The sequence below is a fragment of the Cornus florida genome, unplaced genomic scaffold, assembly GCF_030987335.1.
Source record: "Cornus florida cultivar Cherokee Brave unplaced genomic scaffold, ASM3098733v1 CherokeeBrave_3.0.0_Hap2_Chr05, whole genome shotgun sequence".
Lineage (NCBI taxonomy): Eukaryota > Viridiplantae > Streptophyta > Magnoliopsida > Cornales > Cornaceae > Cornus > Cornus florida.
In genome coordinates this window covers 105,773,764-105,799,332 of record NW_026775575.1, presented here as the reverse complement: position 1 = coordinate 105,799,332, position 25,569 = coordinate 105,773,764, and the positions used below count along the sequence as shown (strand labels likewise).

General features: G+C 33.9%; 3 protein-coding genes and 1 pseudogene across 4 annotated transcripts; all 4 read right to left on the bottom strand.

The window, feature by feature from the left end:
* Window positions 1-5,172: 5,172 nt before the first annotated feature.
* On the bottom strand, window positions 5,173-5,901 carry LOC132309906 (dirigent protein 5-like). The gene has a single exon (XM_059808162.1). It carries the CDS (start codon window positions 5,899-5,901, stop codon window positions 5,218-5,220), a length of 684 nt encoding a protein of 227 aa, XP_059664145.1. The 3' UTR covers window positions 5,173-5,217.
* Window positions 5,902-6,513: 612 nt separating this feature from the next.
* LOC132310452 (dirigent protein 5-like) lies at window positions 6,514-9,948 on the bottom strand (annotated as a pseudogene).
* A 2,898-nt stretch (window positions 9,949-12,846) lies between these two features.
* LOC132309905 (dirigent protein 5-like) lies at window positions 12,847-13,461 on the bottom strand. Its single transcript, XM_059808161.1, has one exon. The coding sequence runs from the start codon at window positions 13,459-13,461 to the stop codon at window positions 12,847-12,849; it is 615 nt and encodes a 204-aa protein (XP_059664144.1).
* Window positions 13,462-18,794: 5,333 nt separating this feature from the next.
* Window positions 18,795-24,614, bottom strand: LOC132308251 (cation/H(+) antiporter 18-like). 2 transcript variants are annotated; one of them, XM_059806275.1, is made up of 4 exons: window positions 24,411-24,614; window positions 22,798-23,047; window positions 20,394-21,395; window positions 18,795-20,281 (listed from the first exon to the last, which is right to left on the bottom strand). In XM_059806275.1, exons 2-4 carry the CDS (start codon window positions 22,990-22,992, stop codon window positions 19,073-19,075), a joined length of 2,406 nt encoding a protein of 801 aa, XP_059662258.1. In that variant the 5' UTR covers window positions 22,993-23,047; window positions 24,411-24,614; the 3' UTR covers window positions 18,795-19,072. The 2 variants fall into 2 exon arrangements, with proteins under 2 accessions (XP_059662258.1, XP_059662259.1); XM_059806276.1 differs by lacking the exon at window positions 24,411-24,614 and adding an exon at window positions 23,161-24,058.
* Window positions 24,615-25,569: the final 955 nt, after the last annotated feature.

Sequence of the window (25,569 nt, the reverse complement as noted above, 5' to 3'; positions counted from 1 at the left end):
AAGATTAATAAATAGTAAACAAGTCGTCTAACAATTAACCACTTCATATTTGTCACCTACCATAAAAAGCTTGACCAACTTAATTATAGACCGTAGCACAAAATCTGGAATTTGGACATATTCCAGATTTTAATGGAGTATGTACATGCCTGTTCGGAAATTTATTTAATGGAGGTAGTTAAGAAAGAATAGCCAATCAACCAGTATAAAGCCAATGTACGTAGTATGGGATACTTTGATCTCTACTAACTTCCTTTGGTACGGATTGAAGTGATGGTTCTTGATGTAGAATATATATATATATATATGAAATGAGCCGGTAATAAAATTAGAATATTCCGTGTATTGTGGAGGTATTGTGGGGTCGATATATATGCTACATCTTGGTCGTATACAATCTGGTGTTTATCGGCTCTGATTGTATTGGCGCTCATAATCCATCTTATGATGATATCGTCATATGGTCCCTCTCTAATGGGTACTGTAATTCACTTAAAGCATACGCAACTATTCTTTCTCACTCTATCTCTATCCCCACATGTTCCTAAACATATATATATAGCAGCTTCACTACAATGGACAAGAATTATGCCATCTATCTCAGGCTTGATAACCTTTGTACACTATGCAATGCTGACACTGACAATCACTCGCATCTCTTTTTTGCTTGCCAATTCATCCAACCAATATCGATCGGCTGTCATCAAATCAAAATGTGCATTTTACATATCCCTAACTAGAATTCATTTGTAAATTGGGCAGCTCACCATTGGAAAAAAACAAAGGGAATCGATTTTTGTTATTCCCTTAGTCATAGTTTACAAAGCGGACAACAAAAAAGGGACGGAGGAAGTATAATCTACTTTATGTGTGTGTGTCACAATTTACGAAGCGGACAACAAAAACAAAAAAAGGAACAGAGAAAGTATGATCTACCTTATGTGGATGGAACGCAATTCAAGAATCTTTCAAAACATTTCTCATCTCACTCAAGCACAGGTCCTACATAGGATCATTGCCAATGTCAAAGAGAAACTCGTAACCCTAAAATTGAAGGACTTTGTGTTGACACCATGAGTTGGACTTACTAGTTTCGACCACCTCCGTCACCACCTGAAGAAGGGATCGAATCGAGGCTTTAGCCTCATATGAACTTACTGTTAGGGTCTAACGACAAATTGATTTTTTACTAACAACGGTTAGTTGAAGGATGATTACAGAAGACTAATTTTCAATGAATTGGGCTTGGTACCCCAAAAAAAAAAAATGAATTGGGCTTGGGCAGGTATTTATGTTCTTATAACTTGAACTATTTTGTGCTTTGGGGCTAATTGGATCCTTTTGTTCTTGGGCCTTTTCACACTGTACATGTTATACATTATATATACGCATTTGCTTCAATTTCCTCCAAACAATAATAATAATAATAATAATAAAAATAACAAAATAAAAGACAAGAAGTGTTAAAAATTAGATTAGTAAATGTATATGTTAAAGTCTGATACTCCAAAATACACTGAGACACTAATTCACTGAACTATCGAAGCATCTGCTAACTAATAAAGTTGAGTCGTACAAATTACAATTCGTAGGGAGTATTATATTTTTTTTCGACAATTTATATTAGCTAGCCTCTTATTACGTGTATTTAGTCAGTAGAAGGCATGTATTAATTAACGATGATATATGATAACAATAAAATTTTATCTTTTCATACAACAATACAATTTTTTTTTTTTTTTTTTTTTTTTTTTTTTTTTTTTTTTTTTCAAATCGAGAACAAATGACTATCTGGCATACAAAAGAACTTGAAAGTACCCTAATAGAAGAAGATTAATAATAAATAAATAAATAAATAAATAAAATCATCATTACCATAATGTGATTCCTGTTAAAGAGGGTTGAATGGTGGCATAAAGACCAAATTAGATTATTCTATACAAATTGGAATGTTGATATATTATGAGAAATTATTATGTGATCCCCAGACTATTACTTTTGAAACTAATCGCTAGTCAGTGTTTTTACTTAGATGTTAACTAGTAATTGATCGATCAGGATCATAATCAATGGCCGTATTTCATATTGTCGCACTTAAATATTGTTAACTAAATGTGATTAAAATAGAAAACAAATGAATCCGTGTAGTTGATTTAGTTATCCAAAAATAATTTTCAAGATTGTGAAAAAATAAAAATATTAAAAAAATAAAAATATTAATAATAAAAAAAACCCCATTAATCTACTCATTCGAATCATACGCTAGACTACAAAACTATTAACCTTCTTAACACTCACTATCTTTCCAAATAAAGCTATTCCAAGAAAGTTGTGACGAAGACCTATGAGCATATTCCATATTCTCAACTTGGCTTAGAAATAATTTTAAAGTTTTGGACCACATGGAAGAACTTGATTTATGGTCCCCTGATTCTCTTATCTCACCAAAGTTTTCTATTCAATTCTGGTCGAGGATTGGTGGTGGTAGGTGTTTGATTTTGGTTTTAGTGGCATCATACAGTCCAAATGACAAATATTTCAAAAGACATTCAGTGTTTGTTACTATATGGTAGGTGAGATCTTTGTAAGTGCTTTCTTTAGTAGGAATTGTTATTCTAATTAAAGCATTTTATATCTATTCATGAACCAATCTTTTACTCTAATTCGTTTGAAATCCAAGCCAGTATCACATGAACAATGTCCTAATCTGGCATCAATTTCGACTTCATTTGTCATTTCTTTTGATGTCAATTGATGGATTATTTTTTCAATTCAAATATATAAGAACTCTTTTTACACTGAATTGACTAAGTCAAACTATTCGGTAAGAGTGATTATCATTTTTTATTTAATTAAATTCAGATACCTTACATCCTTTTCCTTTTCCTTTTCCTTTACTTTACTTTTCTTTTTCTTTAAAAAAAAAAAAAAATACTCGCATTCATAGAGACCTTTCTATTAAAGTTGTGTTCAACTGCACATAATTTGAACATTGAAATTGAAATTGGAAGAATTTGAAAAAAATTTAATTCAATTTTCTTATTTTTTTATTTTTTTAAATTTCACATATTCTAATTTTAAAGCTCCAATTCTATAAAACTTACACATCATCCTAAGGCTATTAAAGAATACAAATTAAATTTATTTGTTTTTTATACATTAAGGATGAGATTTTATAGTCTATTAAAGTCAAGTCAATAGTCCATTTTTCCGATGGTAACTACATAAATAAGAAAACATGAGCCCTTGAGAATAGGCTGCATAACCCATAAGAAATTAAAAAGGTCTGCGTGGGCCAGTGGCAACGTAATTTCAATGGGCTTAAACCTCAGTTTTGTGCATTGATCCACAATTCACATATATAAAGTCCTGAAAATAAAATATTATAAAACTCTGTTTAATTAACAAAGAAAAAGACAGAAAGTAGTCTGTACAAAATACTCCGGTTATAAGCCTTGTCTCCAGGGTGTAATATTGAATAATAAAATTTCCTTGTACAATAATAAAAATTTAAAACAAAAGTATGAAAAAAAAAAAAAAACCTTTCAAAACAGTGCAATATATATAAATTAGATGGATTTATAATATAGTTTATGATAGAGAAAAATATAAATCTACCCTACCCTCGATAAGATTGATTAGATTTCATTATTAAGGATAATGAAATCAAATCTGATGTGGTTCAACAAGTAAGAATAATCCTACTATAACTCGAGGAGGTCAAAAGGATTAAATCATATCCCGACAAATCTGGTAATAAATCTCCTATAATTTCGCACAAGCGGAAGATAAGGTCAACCATCGACATCAGCCGAACGATTTTGATTCCAATCGACAGCCATAAATAAGACATCAAGCTATTAAAGAAGGTACGACGTAAAAACTATTATTAATCCCTGCCTTCTTTTTAGACTTCCGTGACTAATTTGATCGTCGGAGAGCTCTTGACAGGCGCCACACTGGTGCCGTCAAGGTTCATCGATCTTCTGCCCTTTTCCTTGTATGAAAACAATATTATATCGGACTGCGCGAATTTCATCCTCAACGGTCTATATAGCTTTAGTTATTCATACATGCATGATTGCTACGAAGTTAGGACAAAGCATCGTTAGGACAAAGCATCGTTCGCTAAATTCTGTAGTAATTGTCAGTGCAAAAGAACAAATTAGTATGATAGTTTGGATGTATTGGAGTTTAATAAAAATAATAATAATAATAATTAACTAATTATTTTTTACACACAACTTTGTCAAATTGCACGTCAACTTTTGCATAATGTTCGGATCGATATATAATCGACAAATTTAACTAATTAACTTAATTTTAGGGACGGCAAAGAATTGGCATTACATAAATTATGTTGTAGTAAGGCAACGTCATTCCTTGTCCCTTCATTCATTCTCGATCAGTTTCTTCGATCATCCACTACGGGTGTTGATTGATCTAGACCATTGCAAGTAGTAGACGTTTATATAAACTTCAAATCTAATGATATATATATTATAGATTTAACACTGAATGAGGTGAGTGATGAGAACTGATATAAAGAAAATGAATAAACATAAGCTAAGCAAAGTATCCTAAGCAAAAACAATACAGGTGTAGCAAATTATTTTTATTTTTTAATTTTTACCCAAAAAAAAAAAAAAAGTTTGTCCATTATGAATCCAGTAAAGAAGTGATTAAAAGTCAACTTGGCTTATAGATGATCTTATTTTGTTGTATTTGAATTTTGATGCATGTTTGGTTAGAAACACAAAACAAAACAAAGAATCAAATTCATCATCTTTAAATTGAACCGATTAGCCCTTAATTTCTTGTTTTAATTAAGCTCCAAGAAAAGCACTTCTTCACCAAATTTGAGAACCTAAAAAAAACTCCATATACGCAGGTGTATGGTAGGTAGGCACAGGGTTTTTGAAAATAACACACACTAGAAAGTGACAAAAATAAGATATGGGCCAAGTTATACATTATCTCCACAAATTAAAGAAAGCAATATATATGATTCTCATCAGGCAAATATGTGTTATTTAAATTCTTGAAAGATAATTAATATATAATAGAATACATGAAGATTATGATATCCTAAGGTGATTCAGTACATCTTTTTAAAAAAAAAATTCCTAAAACACCGGAGAAGCTAGACGCTCTATCAATTAGGCCATTAAACAGACAGGATCATATTTAGACTAAAGCAAATTAAACCTAGAATAATTAATAACATTCATACAACTTGATATCCATCTGAAGGCGAAAATAATTGTCACCCTGAACAGTGTCAGTTCTAAACGTGACGATTCCTCGTGCCATGAAGAAATCTCCGGTCCCACCAACGACTGAGAGATCTCTGGTCTGGTCGTCCATAATGTCTGCACCCATAATATTAATGGTGCCTTTATGTTCACTAGAGTTGAACACCAAAGTGTAGGCAAACCAAGCATTGTATGTGGTTTTCATGTCATAGAAATAGAAGCCTTGAGCTCTTGCCACCGGAGGAGACAGAAGGTGGTTGCCCTTTGTCATGAGATCGTCGAACACAACCAACATGCCAAACTTGAAGTCCCCAAGTTTAGTTTGATTTGCAGCTTTGGCTGCGGTCGCATTGGCCACGTTAGTCCCATTGAAGAGGATGTCATGGTAGTAAAGTGTGAGCTTTTTGCACGGTTCATCAGCTTTGATAGCTTTCGCGTGAGCGAAAGCAGACAGAGATAGGAGGAGGAGGAAGAAGAAGAAGAGAATGCAAGAAGAGGGTTTCGCAACTAGATTTCTCATGGTTCTGATGGCTTTTGTACAGAGCCATTCTTCATCAGCTTTCTTTATATAGCAAAATTTTAACCACTTTTGATAGGGATGGACTGAAAAACTGTCCATTGGGTAACTAGATAGTCTAGATGCCATGTTAACGTAATGACATTGTATCCTTGGATGCCTTATAATTTTTTTCCCTCACTCCAAAACAATTGAAGCATTTGGATTTCAATTTATTTATTTTTTTTTAAACTTTTAAAATTCCACAATTAGCCTTAAATACATACAATATTTTTGTGTGTCTAGTTTTAGGAAAATTTTCAAAATTTAAAGATAATTTTAGAAAGTTTAAACCATGAAAAGGGAACTTTTATTTTTGGTGCATGAAAAAAAAAAAAGAAAAAAGACAATTATTTTATGACATATTTATTATTATTTTTTTCATGACAAAAATGTTAGGGGTTAATGGTTAGTGGAAAGGGGGTGTAAATGGTGGAAGCTGAACTCTCAAAGACAGTAGAAAGCGCTTGAACTATGAAGGCATTTGCTATTTTGTGACATAAAGAGGAAGTATAAAATAGGTTACTCAAACCACCCCAAATTGACCCAAAAAAACAAAAGAAAAAGTTTTAAAATTATTTTAGTAAGATATATATATATTGGGGGTCCAAATAACATAATAACGAGGCTTTACCAAACATTGAGTGAGGCATTACTGTAATTTTAGCAAGATTCTTAGTGTTTAACATAAAACAAAAAAATTAGCGGTGGACACCCCACTGAGCTGTGGGTAACTCCATTCATGATGTAGGCATAAGGTTTTGTGAAAATAGCCAAGTCAAACCGCCACATTTCTTTCCCTTTTGAAATGAAAAATAGAAGATTTGAGTCTTCACAAGAACATTGTGAGACTTGTTCCTTAAGACCCCCAAAAAAAAAAAAAAAAAAAAAAATCATATATTAATCTCCTCACCATAGTAAAGGTGCCACTGATATTAATGACAAATTCAGACTAATTTTCAGACTCTGCAAATTAATGCAAGCTTGGAACAATATGATTTTCATACTATATAATAAAATATAGGAAGATTATCATATATATCCTAAGGATTCTGAAAATTGAACAAAACACAAGATTTTAATTAATTATTCAGCACATGCTCACAAGCATCAAAACAGTACTGGAAAAGCACATTTAGACTACCTAAATATAACAGTGACGAAAAAAAAAAAAAAAAAAAAAACCAACTAATTAATAACATTCATACAACTTGATATCCATCTGAACCCGAAAATAATTCGCACCCTGAAAAGTGTCAGTTCTAAAAGTCGCAATTCCTCGTGCCATGAAGAAATCGCCAGTCCCACCAACCACCGAGAGATCTCTGGTCTCGTCGTCCATCATGTCCGCGCCCATTATATTAATGGTACCTGGTAGAAATTTGTCTAAAATTTATTTATGATATGGTAAAAAAAAATTTGACTACAAAAGTACGATGGTGGAACTTCCAAATTAATTTCCAAAGGACGCTTTGAAATTCTTGGACAACAAGTGTCATTTGGCTTTCAAAGGAAGCTGTGAAATATACTTGGATACCAAGTATTTTTGGGCTATATATAGCCTTGCACACATTTGATGAAAGGCATTCGAGAGACATCCAAGAGTAAGACAATATTCAGATCAAGAGAGCATATTAGTTTTGTGTGTGTGAGAAAATCATTTTGTGTATACAATCTTCAAGAGAGAGTTGAAGATCCAAGTATATTTTTGGGCTATATATAGCCTTGCACACATTTGATGAAAGGCATCCGAGAGACATCTAAGAGTAAGACAATATTCAGATCAAGAGAGTATATTGGTTTTGTGTGTGTGAGAAAATCATTTTGTGTATACAATCTTCAAGAGAGAGTTAAAGTTTGTATTTAGGTGGGTTTTTCTCTTTGTGTAAACTATATACTATTTGGAGTATTTCTTAAGTGTTGAGTGAGTCTTCTTTGTTAGTGAGTGAGTAGAGTGAGAAGAGAGATTATTGTGAGGAATAACCAAAACGTTCTTCAGTTTGTAATCTTCTTCTTTATAGTGATCCGAATTATCATCGCCCGTGAACATAACCCTATTTGTGAGGGTGAATCACATATAAATTCTTATCTCGTTTGTGTGTGCCTATTTATTTTCTTGACATTATTTTTCTCTTGTTCTCATAAACTTTTATTCGATCCTTATTTCATAACAAATTGGTATCAGAACTCGAGTTCGTGTATTGTGTACAGATACTGTTCACACATACAGTATTGTTCACAGATATTATTCGGGTACTGTTCACAAATACGGTACTATTCACCAAGTAATTTTTTGGGGAATTTTTGAGATGTTGACAAAATACGAGATTAAGATGCAGGCTCTGCTCACCCAGCAAGGTTTTGGCAAAGGAAGAGTTAGAAAGAGGAGTTACAATCCTAGTTCTCAAAAAGGTTGTGAGGGGACTACATAACGTGGTGGGAAAATAAAATCTATTTTCAGATGGCAACTGAAATTGCAGCAGTCCTTACAGGGAGGTAGACCCATGAGGACATGTGGGATATTTACTTGCAATAATCTTGGTGGCAATAAGATGGTCCATTCGAGTACCATTAAGATGCGTGGGAGGCAAGTAGTTGGTCACAACAGAAATGCGAGGAAAAGTCAAGGGCGTCCTATTCTCCACAAGGGTGAGAAGATGATTTTTCATTACCAGCCGATGGTTTGTGGGCGATTGGAGAAGGTTGTTGAACGAGATGTCAAACTTGAACTTTCTAAGGTTGCTTTTGGTAAGCATTTAAAGTTTGACACAAATACTGGAGGTATGCTTGTGGCAGTGCAAAACATGCATGGGTTGAAGAATGAAAGCCCGAGGGTTAAGTTTGAGGATGACTCAAACTTAACTAAAATTCTTTATTAATTTGTTTTGTGTTGGAAATGATGATGGTGTTATTTTTTATTTCTCACATTGTGTTGAAAAAAGACTCTTTATGATGTTGTTTTATCATTTCTACTAAGGCGGAGAAATTTTGCCAAGGATAGAGTTTTGTGACTCATTCGAAATTTTTGCTAGGGTGGAGAATTTTAGTCAAGGTGGAGATTTGTTGTAAATTTGTCTAAAATTTATTTATGACGTGGCAAAAATCTTTTGGCTACAAAAGTGTGATGGTGAAGCTTCCAAATTAGCTTCCTTTTGGAAGCTTTGAAATTCTTGGGCAGCAAGAATAATTCTTGGGCAACAAGTGTCATTTGGCTTCCAAAGGAAGCTTTGAAATATACTTTGACACCAAGTATTTTTGGGCTCTATATAGCCTTGCACATATTTGATGAAAGGCATCCGAGAGGCACCTAAGAGTAAGACAATATTCGGATCAAGAGAATATATTGGTTTTGTGTGTGTGAGAAAATCTTTTTGTGTGAACAATCTTCAAGAGAGAGTTGAAGTTTGTATTTGGGTGGGTTTTATTCTTTGTGTAAACTATATACTATTTGGGGTATTTCTTGAGTGTTGAGTGAGTAGAGGGAGAAGAGAGATTATTGTGAGGAAGAACCAAAACATTCTTCAGTTTGTAATCTTCTTCTTTATAGTGATACGATTCATCATCGCCCGTGGACGTAACTCTATTTGTGAGGGTGAATCACGTATAAATCCTTCTCTTGTTTGTGTGTGCCTATTTATTTTCTTGACATTATTTTTCTTTTGTTCTCATAAACTTCTATTCGATCCTTATTTCATAACAGTACATGTATATTTAGTAGAGTTGAACACCAAAGTGTAGGCAAACCAAGCATTGTATGTGGTTTTCATGTCATAAAAATAGAAGCCTTGAGCTCTTGCCACCGGAGGAGACAGAAGGTGGTTGTCCTTTGTCATGGGATCGTCGAACACAACCAACATGCCAAACTTTGTCCCCAAGTTTAGTTTGATTTGCAGCTTTGGCTAAGGTCGCATTGGCCACGTTGGTCCCATTGAAGAGGATGTCATGGTAGTAAAGTGTGAGCTTTTTGCACGGTTCATCAGCTTTGATAACTTTCGCCTGAGCGAAAGCAGACAGAGATAGGAGGAGGAAAAAGAAGAAGAGAATGCAAGAAGAGGTTTTCTCTACAACACCTCTCATGGCTGTGCTGTGCAGAGAGCCATCCTACTTCAGCTTTATATAGAAACCTTTTTACCATTTTTTTTATGGGAACATGTAACAATAAGTTTGTTTAGGAGGTATTATTGAGTAGTCCCACCACATAATAGCGTTTGGGCTCACATCTAGCTATGGATGTAGAGTTATGCATCCCATGTGGGATGCATTCAAATGGTCCCTCCTTTCTCTAATCTAAGGCTTCAAAGTCTTCGATCAGTCAATAAGAACTAGTTTAGTTCTATAAGTTTAAATGTCATGTTATTTCACGTGGGATTCGAATATTGAGGGTCATGGACATTATTATAAGATTATAAAACACTAGTCACACGTATGTACGTGACAAATGGTATTAAAGTCAGGTTCAATTTTTGAATCAGTGTCATATTAAGTGCCTACAATTTCAACGAGGACGTTACGAATTTGATTAAAAGAGAATGTTAAGAGTTCTATATTATCTCACATTAAATTCGGAGGGGGAAGGTTCTGAACAAATAAGATTAGGTAAGGAAGAATGTCAGAGTTCTTGCATACCACATGAGATCCAAATGGCTTAAGCTTCAGTCCCGTATCATGACTCTTTGTTCAAATGATGCAACATAGTTAAAGATCGCCATATCATTGAATGCTTAATAATAATACTGATTCTAATTTTGTAAGATAATTTTAAGAGAATATGTAGTCTAATGGTAAACATTTCACCTCACAGCTTAAAAGTTTGAAATTCAAGTTACCTTGAAGCCACTCATTGAGATTTTTTTTTTGCCCCGTTCTATTTCTATTGAGGGTATATAAGTCATTTACTATAATAATTTGAGGGCATTTTAGTAAATTAAACAAATTTATTAGTCCATTTGACGGTCCATCAGGGGAGGTCCATATAAATTAATTTCATTTTTAAAAGAGATTCGTGTAAACTACAGAGGAAATTTCTATAATTATAACACATTATAGGAGAGATTGGTACAATTTACCCATTAGTTAACTAAGACAGTGGTTAACTAAGACAGTGATATGTTGTCTCTTGTCATATTTTCAATTTAAGCAATACATTTAAATTTAATCGAATGTTATCATTTTAATTGTATCTTCCATCCTATCATATTTTGGCATTTGTAATTCAGTAAAAGTGTAGGATGGTCTAATCTAAAATTATCATAACATATATTAATTAAAACCCAAAATTGATTCAACAAACAAATTTCGAAATCATGTACAATATATTATCAGAGTCTCTGAATTCATCGAAGTATAGTAATTCAAAATATTACTGTATCATGTAATATGAAATAAATTAACTACCATATATACAACAATAACAACTAAATTTTTTCAAACATAGACAAATTCACTTAGATAAGTAGACGTCCTACCAAGTAAGCCACTCAATAATGCCTTATTTATGGTTATAGTCTTAATTTTCAAAGGATAATACTTAGCTACTCACTGGTGAATAGAGTGAAGCTACTCACCTCTATGTACTCCAAATAACAAATTAACACATCACATCTAAAAATACTATATATTTTTATTCAATGGTTGATCCGAGAAAACAGAGAAAGTTGTGAATTATTTTATTATTAAAGGTAATGTGTTATGTTATTATTGGACCATATAAGAATAAATAGCTTCACCCTACCCACAAAATTAAAAAGGAAATCTGCTTACTTGCCAGGCTGAAAATAAAAGGCTCACATCATGAATTGTTTTAGGCTGCATGGGCTTGCCATGTATTTCAGTTTGGTCTTATCTTTGACTAGTTCTCACATCTTGGCTTTTGTACAGTTTAGAGCACGTGTATGGCCCCACAACACACACACCCCATTCAAATTAAGAGTACGGTTCGAAAATGAGGCCTAAGGATTTACCTTCTGAATTCCTACCGGTTAAAAACAGGGTCGAATTCATCACCTTACAAAATTGTGCCTTAATATTATGAATATAGATTGTATTTGAGCAACAACTAACAAAAAAATTTGATCGACAACCACGAATTGAACAAAGGACCTAAAAACATATTGAAACTTAAATTGTAGTAAATACAATCAACCCTTTTTTTTTCTCTTGTCAAACTCAATCCGTACTATTTTTTCTTTAACTAGTTGATTGAGAATTTAATAAAATAGACCAATGCAGATCCATTCCATTTGATGAGGCTGAAAATATTATGATTGTAATATCAGCAAAGATGACATATCAAATAAATGTTGGGACAGCATGGTATAGAGAATTAATCATTTAATAAAATGATATTTAGGAACAAAAATTATTATCTGAAAATGGAATTTAAAAGGTATAATTAGTGAATGCCTAGCGGCTATATTTCAAACTATGGACCATCCCTTTTGTAACCATTTGGGCTGTTGTATTTCAATTGTAACCGGATTTTGGGCTTAAACCCATTAAATTGGGCCTTTGGTAAAATATTCATACATATGTAAAACTGTTTGAATTTATTTTTTTTAATAATTTTATTTTGTAAAATAAAGAACTAAGTAAATAAGATATTTATTTGTTAAGCGTAAGAAAATTGATTTTGAAATTGAGAAATTTGTTAACTTGATAGGCACGGTCATAAAGTTATAATTTCGCAATACTTGCAGGTATTAACGATAGTACTGAATCAAACATTCAAGTTCAGCTTAGCCTTTAATTTCTTGTTTTAAGCACCAAGAAAAAACACACCATCACCAAATTTGAGATACCAGCATGCTAGAAATGGACAAAAATATTTTCTCCTCAAAATATGTAATATACGTAGGTGCCACCCGATTAATTTCACAGAGTCCACAAATTAATTGCAACAATAAAATTTTCATGAGACAAAGATGGATGTATTATTAATTCTTCAAACATAATATAGAGTAGTAGAGTACACTAGTACAGGAAGATTATTATTATAAGGTTTTGAAAATCAACCTGTCTAAGCTAACACTAGTGTAATTAATTATAACATTCATATAACTTGATATCCATTTGAAGGCGAAAATACTTGGAAACCTCTATAGCGTCAGTTCTAAAGGTGACGATTCCTCGTACCATGAAGAAATCTCCGGTCCCACCAACCACCGAGAGATCTCTGGTTTCGTTGTCAATGATGTTCGCACCTATAATGTTGATGGTACCTTTATATTCACTAGAGTTGAACACCAAAGTGTAGGAAAACCAAGCACTGGATGCGGTTTTCATGTCATATAGATAGAACCCTTGAGCTCTTGCCACCGGTGGAGAGAGAAGGTGGTTGTCCTTCGTCATCGGATCGTCGAACGCCATCAACATCCCAAAATGGAAGTGATCCTCCCCGAGTTTAGTCTGATTTGTAGCTCTGGCTGAGGTCGCATTGGCCACGTTGGTGCCATTGAAGATGATGTTGTGGTAGTATAGGACCAGCCTTTTGCATGGTTCTTTAGCTTTGATTGATTTTGAGGGTTCAGCCAAAGCAGACAGAGATAGGAGGAACAAGAAGATGATGAAGAAGAAGAGAATGCAAGAAGAGGGTTTCTCTCCTACAATAAGACCTTTCATGGCTGTGTTTGTGTTATGCATGTACAGACGCATTCTTCTTCAACTTCATATATAGCGAACTTTTTGCTGTCACGTGATCAAAAAATTAAATTAACAAATATATATATATATATCTCCCTCGGTTCCATAATGGACGGACACTTGGGTACACGAAACAAAAAAAAACATAAAAATAAAAATAAATAAAAAATAATTTTGTGAGAGTACAAGATAATTTGGTTATCTAAGTATATGCATACAGTATGTCATAAATTGGGGCTGGGTTGGTGGCATAGATGTGTGTGTCGAGATATATATATATACACACTCGGACGCATGCCTAAAAGCTTGTGATGGTTTGCATGCAGCGCCATACGATAAGACAGTGGCATGTTGTCGCATATAATCGTGTAAAGATTATTAGCAAGAGGGGGGAATTTTATTTATTTTTTTTGGTATAAAAAAGAAAAAAAAAAAAAAAAAAGGGTTTTGTATCCAAACATAAGTCATACAATCTTTTTTAACATGTGTCGCTTTCACGTTTCAAATGCTCTCTGGTTTTCGCTCAAATTATATTTATTTATGACATAATTTTATTGCTCTTATGTTCTCACTTTCATTTTATGTAACTTAAGTTTAAATCGTGAATGGGCTGCTTCCCTGGATCATATTTTGATCTTGGGCCTTTGTGAGTTTGGTAGATCACCCTCCAAGCCCATTTACATATTTCTACATTTTTATATTACCTCGCCCATCCTAAATTAAATGTCATAAAAAATAACCATTCATCCTAATGGATTCACTATAAATAAATTTGATAATTTAGGTAATTTATTCATTATTAATACGATAAAAAATTAATAAAAATTATTCTCTTAAAAAATTAAATTATAGAAAAGGAACACTTATTTTGGTAGATTATAATTTATTGAATTTGATAATTTAGGTAATTTATTTATTACTAATACCATAAAAAAAAAATAGTAAAAATTATTCTCTTAAAAATTTAAATTATAGAAAAGGAACACTTATTTTGGTAGATTATAATTTATTGTACAAATTGCTTTTAACTTCAGCTCACCAACCACCGTATGAAAATAAAAGCCCACATTTGCTCAACGACCACGTATACATTGAAAACTGGACGTAATTTAAATATGTATATATGGCACCAGAACAAAAAAATATTATTAAGGTCATTACAATTGACAACAATCTTACTAGTCTTGGAAATATCAGGACAGTGTAAACCACTGAAGCATAAGACCAAAAGTACAAGAAATCATTTTTTTTTTAAGTTTTGTGAAATGCAAAATTACTAGTTAGATTCTTGTATTTAATTTTGGTTAAAATATACAAATATATGAAATATATATATATATACAAAATAATAATAATATAAATTAATAAAATTAAATGATAATTAACGAAAAAATAATAAATCAGGCTTCATGTAAAAAAAGTTCAAAATCAATTAAAATTTATTGGATATATACAACCTCAACTATGACTGTTCAAGATTTTGCAAATGCAGAAACATGTCCAATGTAATTGGCTGAAAAATCATACAAGACTTTTTACTTAATGATTTGGGATTTGATTGTTTTTGTTTTATTTTTTTTTGGAGTTCTAATCTCTCAGTGTTGAGAGGAATCCCTAATCATGTAACTTCATAGTTTTTTAACTGTTAAGTTTGTTGAATGTTCTTATTTAATAAATAAAATATTCTTCTTCATATTTGAATGCATATTTTGATAAACTTGATTTTATGTGCTCAATTGAATGCATTTGAACGTTAACATATAGGTTACTTGTGTTTGACCATGAACATGTAATCTATATAAGGTTATTTGAAAAGAAGATATAAAATATAATTATTTATGCCTAACCATCGATAAATAGTTGTAGTTTATAGGCTTTCATTCAATTTTTTATTTATGATTCGTGATAAATATTTAATTGAATCTATGTCTGATCAGGATAGACCGTTCATGAATTTAATCGAAAATATTATATTTGATGTGTGAATATTGAATTAAAATTCTAATAAATTTACAATTAAAAATAGGAGTTATATTGGTTAGTGGTGGAATCCAAGCCTTCGTACATATTTCTCCTGTCTTCGTATTAATTTCATTGTTCTTTTCAAATTGGATCACCCAATTTTTGTCGAATTAGTTAAAGACTGGTTTTAGAATTAATTTGTCCTAATCAGTCCTCGTGCGATCGATCTCGCTCTTGCATGTCTATACTTCAATAGTTTCGTGCGCTTGCAAGTTACTTTTTAAAACAATATCAAGTTTTTAACGCCGTTGTCAGGGACTCACAAGCAATTCCCAAACACATGAATCTATTGTTTTAAAAAGTAACCCGCAAGCGCATGAATATATTGAAGTTTAGACATGCAAGAACGAGGTCAATCCAATGAGAACTGATTAGGACAAATCAATTATAAAACTATTATTTAACTAATTGGACAAAAATTGGGTGATTCAATTTTAAAATAATAATGAAATTAATACGGAGACAAGAGAAATAAGTATCAAGGCTTGGATTTCACCACCAATCAATGTAACTCCTAGGCTTGGATTTCACCACCAATCAATGTAACTCCTATTTTCAATTGCAAATTTATTAAACATCTAATTTAATATTCGCACATTCAATATAATATTTTCGATTAAATTCATAAACGATTTATCCTCGCATAAGATTCAATTAAATAATTTTCACGAATCATAAATAAATAATTGAAATAAAGCACATAAATTACAACATAAATAATTATAATTTATATCTTCTTCTCAAATATCCTTGTGAATGTTACAAGTTCATGTCAGACACAAGTAACCTACATGCTAGAGTTCGAATAAATTTAATTTCAGTCTTGATTAAGCACATAAAATCAAGTTAATTAAAACATGCATTCAAATATAGAGAATAAGATTTTAGTTATTAAATAAGAACATCCAACAAACTGAACAGTTGAAAAACTATCAAGTTACATGACTAAGGACTACCTCTTAGCCTTGATCGAGAGATTAGAACTCATGAAAAATAAAACAAGAACAATCAACCCTAGAATCATAAGTAGAAGATCTTTTATTCCAGTAGCCTCCTCTTTCTGTTCCTTAGCCAGTAGGACCGGCCCTGAGATTGACAAAATTTTGAGAGGCCTTAGGCGAACTTAGTGTGTATTTCAGTAATTAAAGGGCCTCACATTTAACATACACATAAAGTAGTAAGAGCAACTCGGCTCTGAGATTGACAAAATCTTGAGAGGTCTTAGGCGAACTTAGTGTGTATTTCAGTAATTAAAGGACCTCACATTTAACATACACATAAAGTAGTAAGAGCAACTCTAGTGGGCTGCTATTTTCAAAATATAGCATATGGGTTTAAAATGGGCTCTCCAATGGCATGTCAAAGGGGTTGCCAAAATATAATTTTGTCAAATATTGTGCCAAATATAACACAACATATAGCTATTGCCAAATCTGCAAATGGTCTCTTCCTTCTCTCTTCTCTCTCGCATGGGCTGCCAATTTGGTGTTGTGCTTATGTGTATATATATGTCAGTTGTGCTAGTGTGTGTATATATATATGTCAGTGTTGTGTGTATATATATGTATATATTTGTTATGCTTGTATATATATATATATATATATATATATATATATATATATATATATATGTTAGTGTTTTTATTTATTTATTTTTAATAAGCTAAATAAAATACAAACACTCACCAAAAAAAAAAAAAAAAAGATTGTTGAAAATTGTAATTAAGAATGATAATTGAAAAATAATAATTATTGTGTCAAAAAATAGCATTTTGGATGAAATACATCATTGGAGCAGAATTGTTAAAATACAGCATTTTGATACTGTAACTCCTTTCAAAATATACATTTGGCATGCAAAAATGACATTTAGCATTGGAGATTAGGGATGGCAACGGGACGGGTTTGGAGCGGGTTTCCCTAAATCCCGCCCTGTCCCTTTTAATTTTTGTCAAGTCCATGCCCGCCCCGAGACCCGCGACGGGTTAGATTTTCATGTACTGTCCCGCCCCGTTGGGAAATACTGTGCCCCCGTGCCCGCCCCGCTAACAAATTTTTTTCTCCCACTTTTTGGAACTTAAGCTCATGCTATTTAAATGTGGAAAGCCTGGGAATGACACAACATAAATGAAATTATGTATCCCAACAAAAATAAAAAAATAACATGCACATAACATAATTCAGAGAATATAATAAACAAAAATAAAAGTTTAATACAACCAAATTACAAGAAGTTCTAAGCTCCAACTTCCACCATAACCAAAACAAAAGCAAATTTAATACCAAGTTTACATCCCAAATTAGGATTGTAAGAAATGGGTAACTGGGTAAGCCGCTAAAATAAGTTATTAATATTATATACATATATATATATTAAATATAGTTATATGCTTAGCGGGGTGGGGCCCCTAGGATATGTATACTAAACCCTTACCCGCCCCGTGACCCGCGACGGATACAAAATTTGTATCCATGCCCGCCCCAATGGTATAAAAAGTGTTCCTACATCCGTTATTAACGGGGCGGAATAGGGCGGGGCCCCGGTGGGGCGGTAAAAATTGACATCCCTATTGGAGATGCTCTAAAGGGTCATATTGAATTTCGAATTTAATCACCAAATTTTTAAGGGCCCTAATTTTGAATGGGCTGTGAATTCGTTTAATCGAAGGGTTATAAATTTTTTTTTTTTTTTTTTTTTTTTGAGGCCCTCTAAATGTTGAGGCTCTAAGCAACCGCCTTGAGCTAGGGCCGCCCAGTAGCCACCAATCATCTCTATTTTTCTATATCTCGTCCTCTGTTGCTCATACTTATTTTTAGATAGAGATCAAAAGAAGACATAGAAAGGAAACAAATATTTGCCAAAATCTTCTTTCCATAATTGCTGTGAATCCAATTTGACTGATTTTTAGTGTGATTTACAAAATTTTCGTGAAATACAAATATATTGGGTTTCAAATTATCTTTCTAAGCCGTTGATTTCATATAGACAGATTGGATGCCATTCCGATGTCATGCAGACAGATTTGATGCCATTCCGATGTGGTACGCGATTTTTTCCCTTAAACATCATATACAGGGTTTCTTTATGAAATACAAACACATCCTTCTACGACTATGTTTTTCAAAACATGTGGGCTTGATTTAATTTGGTATCCGATCTAAAAGTTCTGGCCCAAATAGTAAGGGTCTCCTTAGTTGTTAGATTTGAGTTTTTTCATAAAACTCACCAAACTTAGAAAAACTCAAAAACATCATGCTTAAATAAAATAATATAAAATAAACTATTAACAAATATAATTTTGGAGATTATGTATAAATTAAGCCCAAGCTCTAAAGCTAATACCAGACAATTTTATAGGGGCCAATTCTGAGATTTACAACAATAAAAATCAAAAGCATGTCTAGAGTAGAAATTTAAAAGGTCATGCTGTGACAATTTTATTACTTCTAAATTTGTAATTCATACATGGAGTGAAATGAAAAACAAATTGCACGATCGTCTTACTACTTTTTGCATAGTGCTACACATCTAATTCTGAAAAAAAAAACAGTGGTTTTCGTAATCATCCTCGGGTGAGACTTCTTCCTTCAGCAAAGCCAATTAATGTGAAGGAGATTGGCTGCTATACTTTTGCACCACCAAAACCGACGCTGTAGTTGAGAAATCTGGTGAGCTCAAGAAGCTGCCTATAGGCCCCAGTTCTGGGCAATCGCCCTTTCCGTTCAAAGTTGAAACTAACTGACCCTCAGGAATTCTTCCAACAAGAAACAGACTGCATTTACTGAACTCGTGTATTACATCAATTGTTTCTGCAGCATCACTCACTGCTCTCTCCTCATACTTGATTGAGATCTCTTTTGAAGTCTTCTCCTTGAGTTCATCAAGAAATTTTTCATCCCCCGACCTTGCTTCAGCAGTACTCGCTTGCTGCTGCACTGGAGCAGGCAGAGAATGAGCCGCAGAATCTGAACTCGAGTCCACGTCAATACTGACATTCTCTCCAACAATCGTGGGAACTACTATGAAATGAATAACAACTAAACTGATGCCAGGGTGTTCAGCCATGCGCACACCATAAGCAAGAGCTTCATGATCATCATGGCCCCCAAAGAATAAAACAGTTACTATTGAGTCCAAGTTGCTTGCAGATATGTGTGTTGTTCCACCAAGCCCACGGTCTACTAAGATACCAACTGTACATGGTGCATGCTCAAGAACTCTCTGGTTGACATGCCTAAAATCCATCCGAGTAGTCTCCAGTTGTCCATCTAACCTCTGATACTTGTGAAACGGGAGAATTATCATGGCAGCCCTTTTCCTCTCCGCACTAGCACAGATGTCCTCATGCATGCTAGACATTGGTGAGATTGATGTCATTGGTCGGATAGACACTCGGCTGAGCTGTTGGAAAGCCTCAAAAGCAACAATAATTTGGTTGGTATCAGAATGCTGTCCCTTATTCCAGAAGGGCAGCCCATTTTTTCTTGCCTTGTGGACCATTAGTATAGCAGAAGACCTTTCGGAGAGCTCCATGAGGTGCATTGCATAGACACAAAGTCCTTCCCTCTTGTCAGTACCACGAGAAGCCTCCATGAGATTTATCAAAGTCGGAATGTTCCTTGTACTGTGAAAGCATGCCAGCACCCGGAGTTGAGTACTTGGATCTCTCCTCTCAATTGTTCTGTGGACGTAATCAGCCCCGCCCATTCTTTTAGCTGGTTTATATACTGCCATAACCAAAGGTGTAGTGATGAAGGTTGTGAAAAGAGCCATCAGAACCATAATGGCAAATGTTTGATCATTCAATACCTGCAAAATCAATCACTTGCATGAATAAGGATGTACTAATTAAATTCACATAAGATCAATAATCAAGCATGTTGACTTTGTTAATCATTAATGGCAAGCATAAGGATCTCACCCCCCTGTCTTTCCCAATATTGAGAACAATGAGCTCCACCAGGCCTTTAGTATTCATTAAAAACCCTAGAGCAAGAGCCTCCCGAAATGGCAGTCTGCAACAAAGTGAGACTGCAATAGTGCCGAGAATCTTCCCAGCACATGCAGTGCATATGACCAAAACAAGGAGTCCCCAAGATTGAAGCCCCTGGATGCTGGCTACATTGGTCTTCAATCCGCTTGAGACGAAGTACAGTGGAAGAAACAGACCAGAGACGAGATCCTCAACTTTTTCCACAAGAGCACCTGCAAGAGGCCCTTCCTTCGGTACAAGAATTCCAACCACGAAAGCACCAAACAGGGCATGAATTCCAATAGAATCAGTGACAAATCCTGCAGCTAAAACAGCTGCTAAAGTGGCACAAACATACATTTCATCCAATGGCTCACCCTCGGGGCAACGTTGCGCCATCCATTTGAAGATACGCGGGACTATGAGTATGCAACAAATGACAAAACCACAGCCGCACAGGAAGACCCATAATGATACAAGGGGAGAATTTCCAGTATCAGAGAGGGAAATGGCAAGAGCAAGTAGAATCCATGCAGCCACATCATTGACTGCTGCAGCGGACATGGCCATTCGACCAACATCAGTGGTTAAAAGCTTGAGTTCAGCCAAGATGCGTGCCAAAACAGGGAAGGCAGTTATAGAAAGGGCCACCCCCATGAATACAAGGAAGGGGGCTTCACTTACACCTTGGGAAATGGTTCTTCGAAGAACAAAAGATGAACCAATTCCTAATGCAAAAGGCAAGCTAATTCCTGCAACGGCAATGCTCAAAGCTTTCTTTCCAGTCCGACGAAGGGATTTTGGGTCTAACTCCAGGCCTACAAGGAACAGAAAGAAAAGGAGGCCAAGATTGGCTAATGTATCCAATACTGGGAGGCTCCTGGGTGGAAAAATCGTCTGCAGATACTTCTGGTTGCGACCCAAAGCTGATGGACCAAGTAAAACACCCCCCTAGAAAAGAGCAACAGATTTAGTTCTCCGTGCTACTTGCAAGTCTCATATGTTTGCCCAGAATTATAAAAATATTAGAAAGACCCACACACACAGAAGACAACCTCATTTTCATAGCTCTTTCTCCAGTATGAAACTCATTATGTCACTGCAACAGACTAAATTGTTTACCGGTAGTGCCACATAGTATTTATTATTTAGAATCCATAAATACAATGAAATCAATTCTGCATTTCTAGTTCACACACCAAAGAATAAAAACATTGAAATTATTGCTCCCAAGTTCTGTAGCTTAGTTTCAATGTAAATTGAAATTTCAAGAAGGGTACAGGCGATTGTATGGTGATGTGTCGATCATCATGATTAGAACGTCAAAAGAAAATTTATTTTCTTACATTTGGAAATATACATAAGTTGCTTATATAGGATTGATGCTTTTGCTCTGGTATTACAAACATATTCTAGATTTTCCGTGGCATGTCCTGTATCTAAATTTTCTTAACAAGGTGAGGAAACATATTTGGATTGTGAGCTCGCCAGAACAATATCAGGCCTTGAATATTACAGAAAATTTCCCAGAAACACTATAAAATGACCTGTATGACCACCACAGCAGAGTTTTCAGAACCTTTGTCCAAGTATTGCACTTCTACAAACTGTTGACCAAAAAAAATCCATTCTCTTTATAAAAATAAATAAATTGATGGCTTCAAATTTTCACTGATCCCATCTCCCCTGATCACAACATAATTCCATATACTCTTCATCCCTAGAAATTTTCTTGAATTTCTGTTCAACTTCTTTATTTTTATTTTTCATGTTTTATAATAAGTTGATGAGAGTGATGAGGTCTGATTGAGTGAACCAAGATAGCATGCTGGTGATGACCACTGGTTTTGTTTAATACTACTATCAATGAACCAAGATAGCATGTTGGAAGTGCTTGGTTTTGTTTAAGCAATAAAATATCAAAAGTCCATCACCACTTAGAATGAAAAAGAACATAGAATGAAAAAGAAAAAAGAAAAGTTCCACTAAAGATATTTATCATACCATAGTTCTATAAAAATTATCTTCAAGATGCAAAGTAAACGCATTACATAGATAAAAAGTGTTCTCAAACTATACACCTAAACACTTGAATCAGATTAATAATATCCATGGAGATCATCTGGTGAGAAGGTGAAGTTTAATTTAAAATGGGTAAAAAAGAATTACCAAGACTTTCTGGTGCAGATGTGAGCTAGAGAAGACGAAAACAATGGTGTAAAGGACTTTCCACAGTAAAGTTTTAGGTGAGAATATAGACTTAACAGATATTAGAGATTATCTCTTGTGAACTGTGGCATCTACAGGAACCACATGTGAGTAAACAAGAAAATAAAAGGACATAATAACTTACAACAATTTCAGCAATAACCCGAGGCTGTCTTAATGGCCTTAAAAGAACTGCAAGACCTCGCGTGAGAACAACCACCAGGCATATCTGTAGGATAGCAAGAGGAAGTGCAAAGTCAAGAGGATTGTCTCCTTGGAAGACCCCATTAGAGGTAGGCTTCATGGGTGATGGACATTTAACTGTGCCATTGGAGGCCATTTTGCACCAAAACAATCCCAAACAAATCACAACCTGCAAACTCTCACTTTACAACCTGCATGATGTGAACATCATAAATCAGATTCAGAAATAGTATATAGTGGTAGCTCTCTGCTCTTAATATAAAAAAACTCCATGATACCCGTGCGTAGAGGCATGGTGTTATACCTTTGACAAGAAATAGGGTACCGCACAAGGTGTGACATATAATATGAAGTATAAACTTTCTACCAATTTTTTTTTCTTGGGTAATACTCTTAGGAAACAATTATGAATACATATCATGCTACATCAAGTGCTGGACACAAGCCCATAAAAGATTATTTTTTATTTTTTGGCAACTTTTTAGAAAACAATTATAAATTCACAACTAGATTGTTCTTGAAATTTTATATAAAGAACATTGATTCAAGATTGTCAACTCCTTATCTGATTTATACCCATAAAGCAAAGAAGGGAATGAAAGAAGGGAAATTTCAGGACGAAAAATTGGATTTTGCAAGCTTTAAATTGAATAATAAAATAAAAAATAAAGGGCTATACAGCTGGAAAGTTGGGTTTCCTTAACTAATCAAGAATGTGCTGCGTTGCTTCTAAAATCTGCATTTCTTTGTTTAAATATGAATACACAATTAAAGTCAACTTCACAACTATAATTGAAAAATCACTACAAGTTGGATATAATTAGGAAAAATAAAAAGTCAACCAGGAAAAAAACAGATATTAACAGAGCATATAAATCTAACTCTGCCACTTGTAGCTTCAGTAGCACTCTTTAGTAAAATGGGGGAAAGACCAAATCAAACTCTCTCTCATAGGTTGCAAATATTAGCAGATAGGCCCCTTTGCTTGGAAGATCCCAAAATAAATACTAAGTTTTAAGGATTTGAGTGTGTGTGTGTGTGTGTGGAAAGACCAAAAAATTAAATAAAAAAAATTTTGAATTGCTACTCAAAAGGCAATGGGGCCCATGACTTGTACCTCTAGACGTAAATTGATGGAAGTGGTAGCCATTCTTTGACTTTTTTTAACAAAGAATTCAACACAATTGATCCTGAAACAACGTGATTTACCTGTTTTCACATCACCCCCACCACTACTCCATGAAGCCACCGAGAACCAGTGTTGAATTTGTATGCGGGTGGGTATGTAAATGACAAGTATATCCCAAATTTACAAAACGGCACCAATGGTCCGTTGAATTCTCTAAAATCACCCAAAGAACACATAAAATCAATCTGGGTTGTTTTCAGAAAGCACATCAGACTTCTCATTCCAATGGATATCCTGTCTCCAATTTCTTTTTGATGATTTTCTCTATTAACCAACTACTCCGTATTTCATCGATTCGTGTATATATATATATATATATCGATACGTAGACCTATCGAGAATTATAGAAAGAGAGAGAGAGTCACCTGAATCTGAAAACTTTGAAGCTGTTTAGCAGTTAGTCGATCACCTATCTATGACTTCCCGTTTATTCCTGCATAGTTTACATTATTGTCTTTGAATCTTAGAGAGAGAGAGAGAGAGAGAGAGAGAGAGAGAGAGAGAGCTGAGTGCTTATAAGTGTGCGAGAGATTCCAGAGACTGAAGAATGGACTACGGATCGTCGAGCGCATTTCCCATATATATAGACTGATTACTGATACCACACCACCACGTAACAGCGAATTATTCCTTGAATTGTGCCGCCTGCTGGGCATTAACAAGCCCCGTGGCCCAGCCAAAAACTACCTGCTAGAAGTGTAGCGGTAGTGTACAACTTGTCTTTAAAAAAAATAGTAGTAGTGTTATTTTACACGAGTGTTATTTGTCATTAAAAATGTAATTGGGTATAAATTAATAGGTATGTAGTATTATTTAATGGCTTAAATTTTTGAGTAAATAAATAAGCACCTATTCATTATAATTGGTATCAGAGTCAGAACCGATTCTTGATCCGATACACGCCAAGTGTCTTGCACGAAAGACGTTTAGGTGAACCACCCCGAAAAAGGCAGGATGGACCGCGAGTTTGGGGTGGAGGAGAACGTAACAAAGGTCATTTATTGATTAGGATAAAAAAGTGATTAGTTATAAATAGGTTAGTATGCAGCACTACCCAACCGTTTGAGTTTTTGAGTAAATGGGCAAACGCCCACCCCGTTACGACTATCCATTTTAATTGTATTTTTTATTTTTTTAATAATTTTAAAACTAATTCAGAGATGGATGGGATAACATTAGAATTTTAATCTTATCCGATCTATAAAAGGATATAAATCTTTTCAGGATTAAAATTATTAGGTCTAATTAATTTAGCTTATTTTTTAAAAGTAAAATAATTATGGCCTGAATCATATATTTAAGATGCCTTAAATGTTTTATTTTGACAAATAAGCTATAATCTTTCTGTCATTAAATTAATTAATTTCCTTTGATAAATATGCCAAAATTTTCGGATACATTAAAGTAAGTCAATAGTATGATCCATACTTGTTTAAAAATTAAGAAAAACGATAAATTTGTGGTAGTGAAAACAAGTTAAGAGAGTTCTTTTTGGACTCTCTAACTATTGCTAAAAAAAATTTA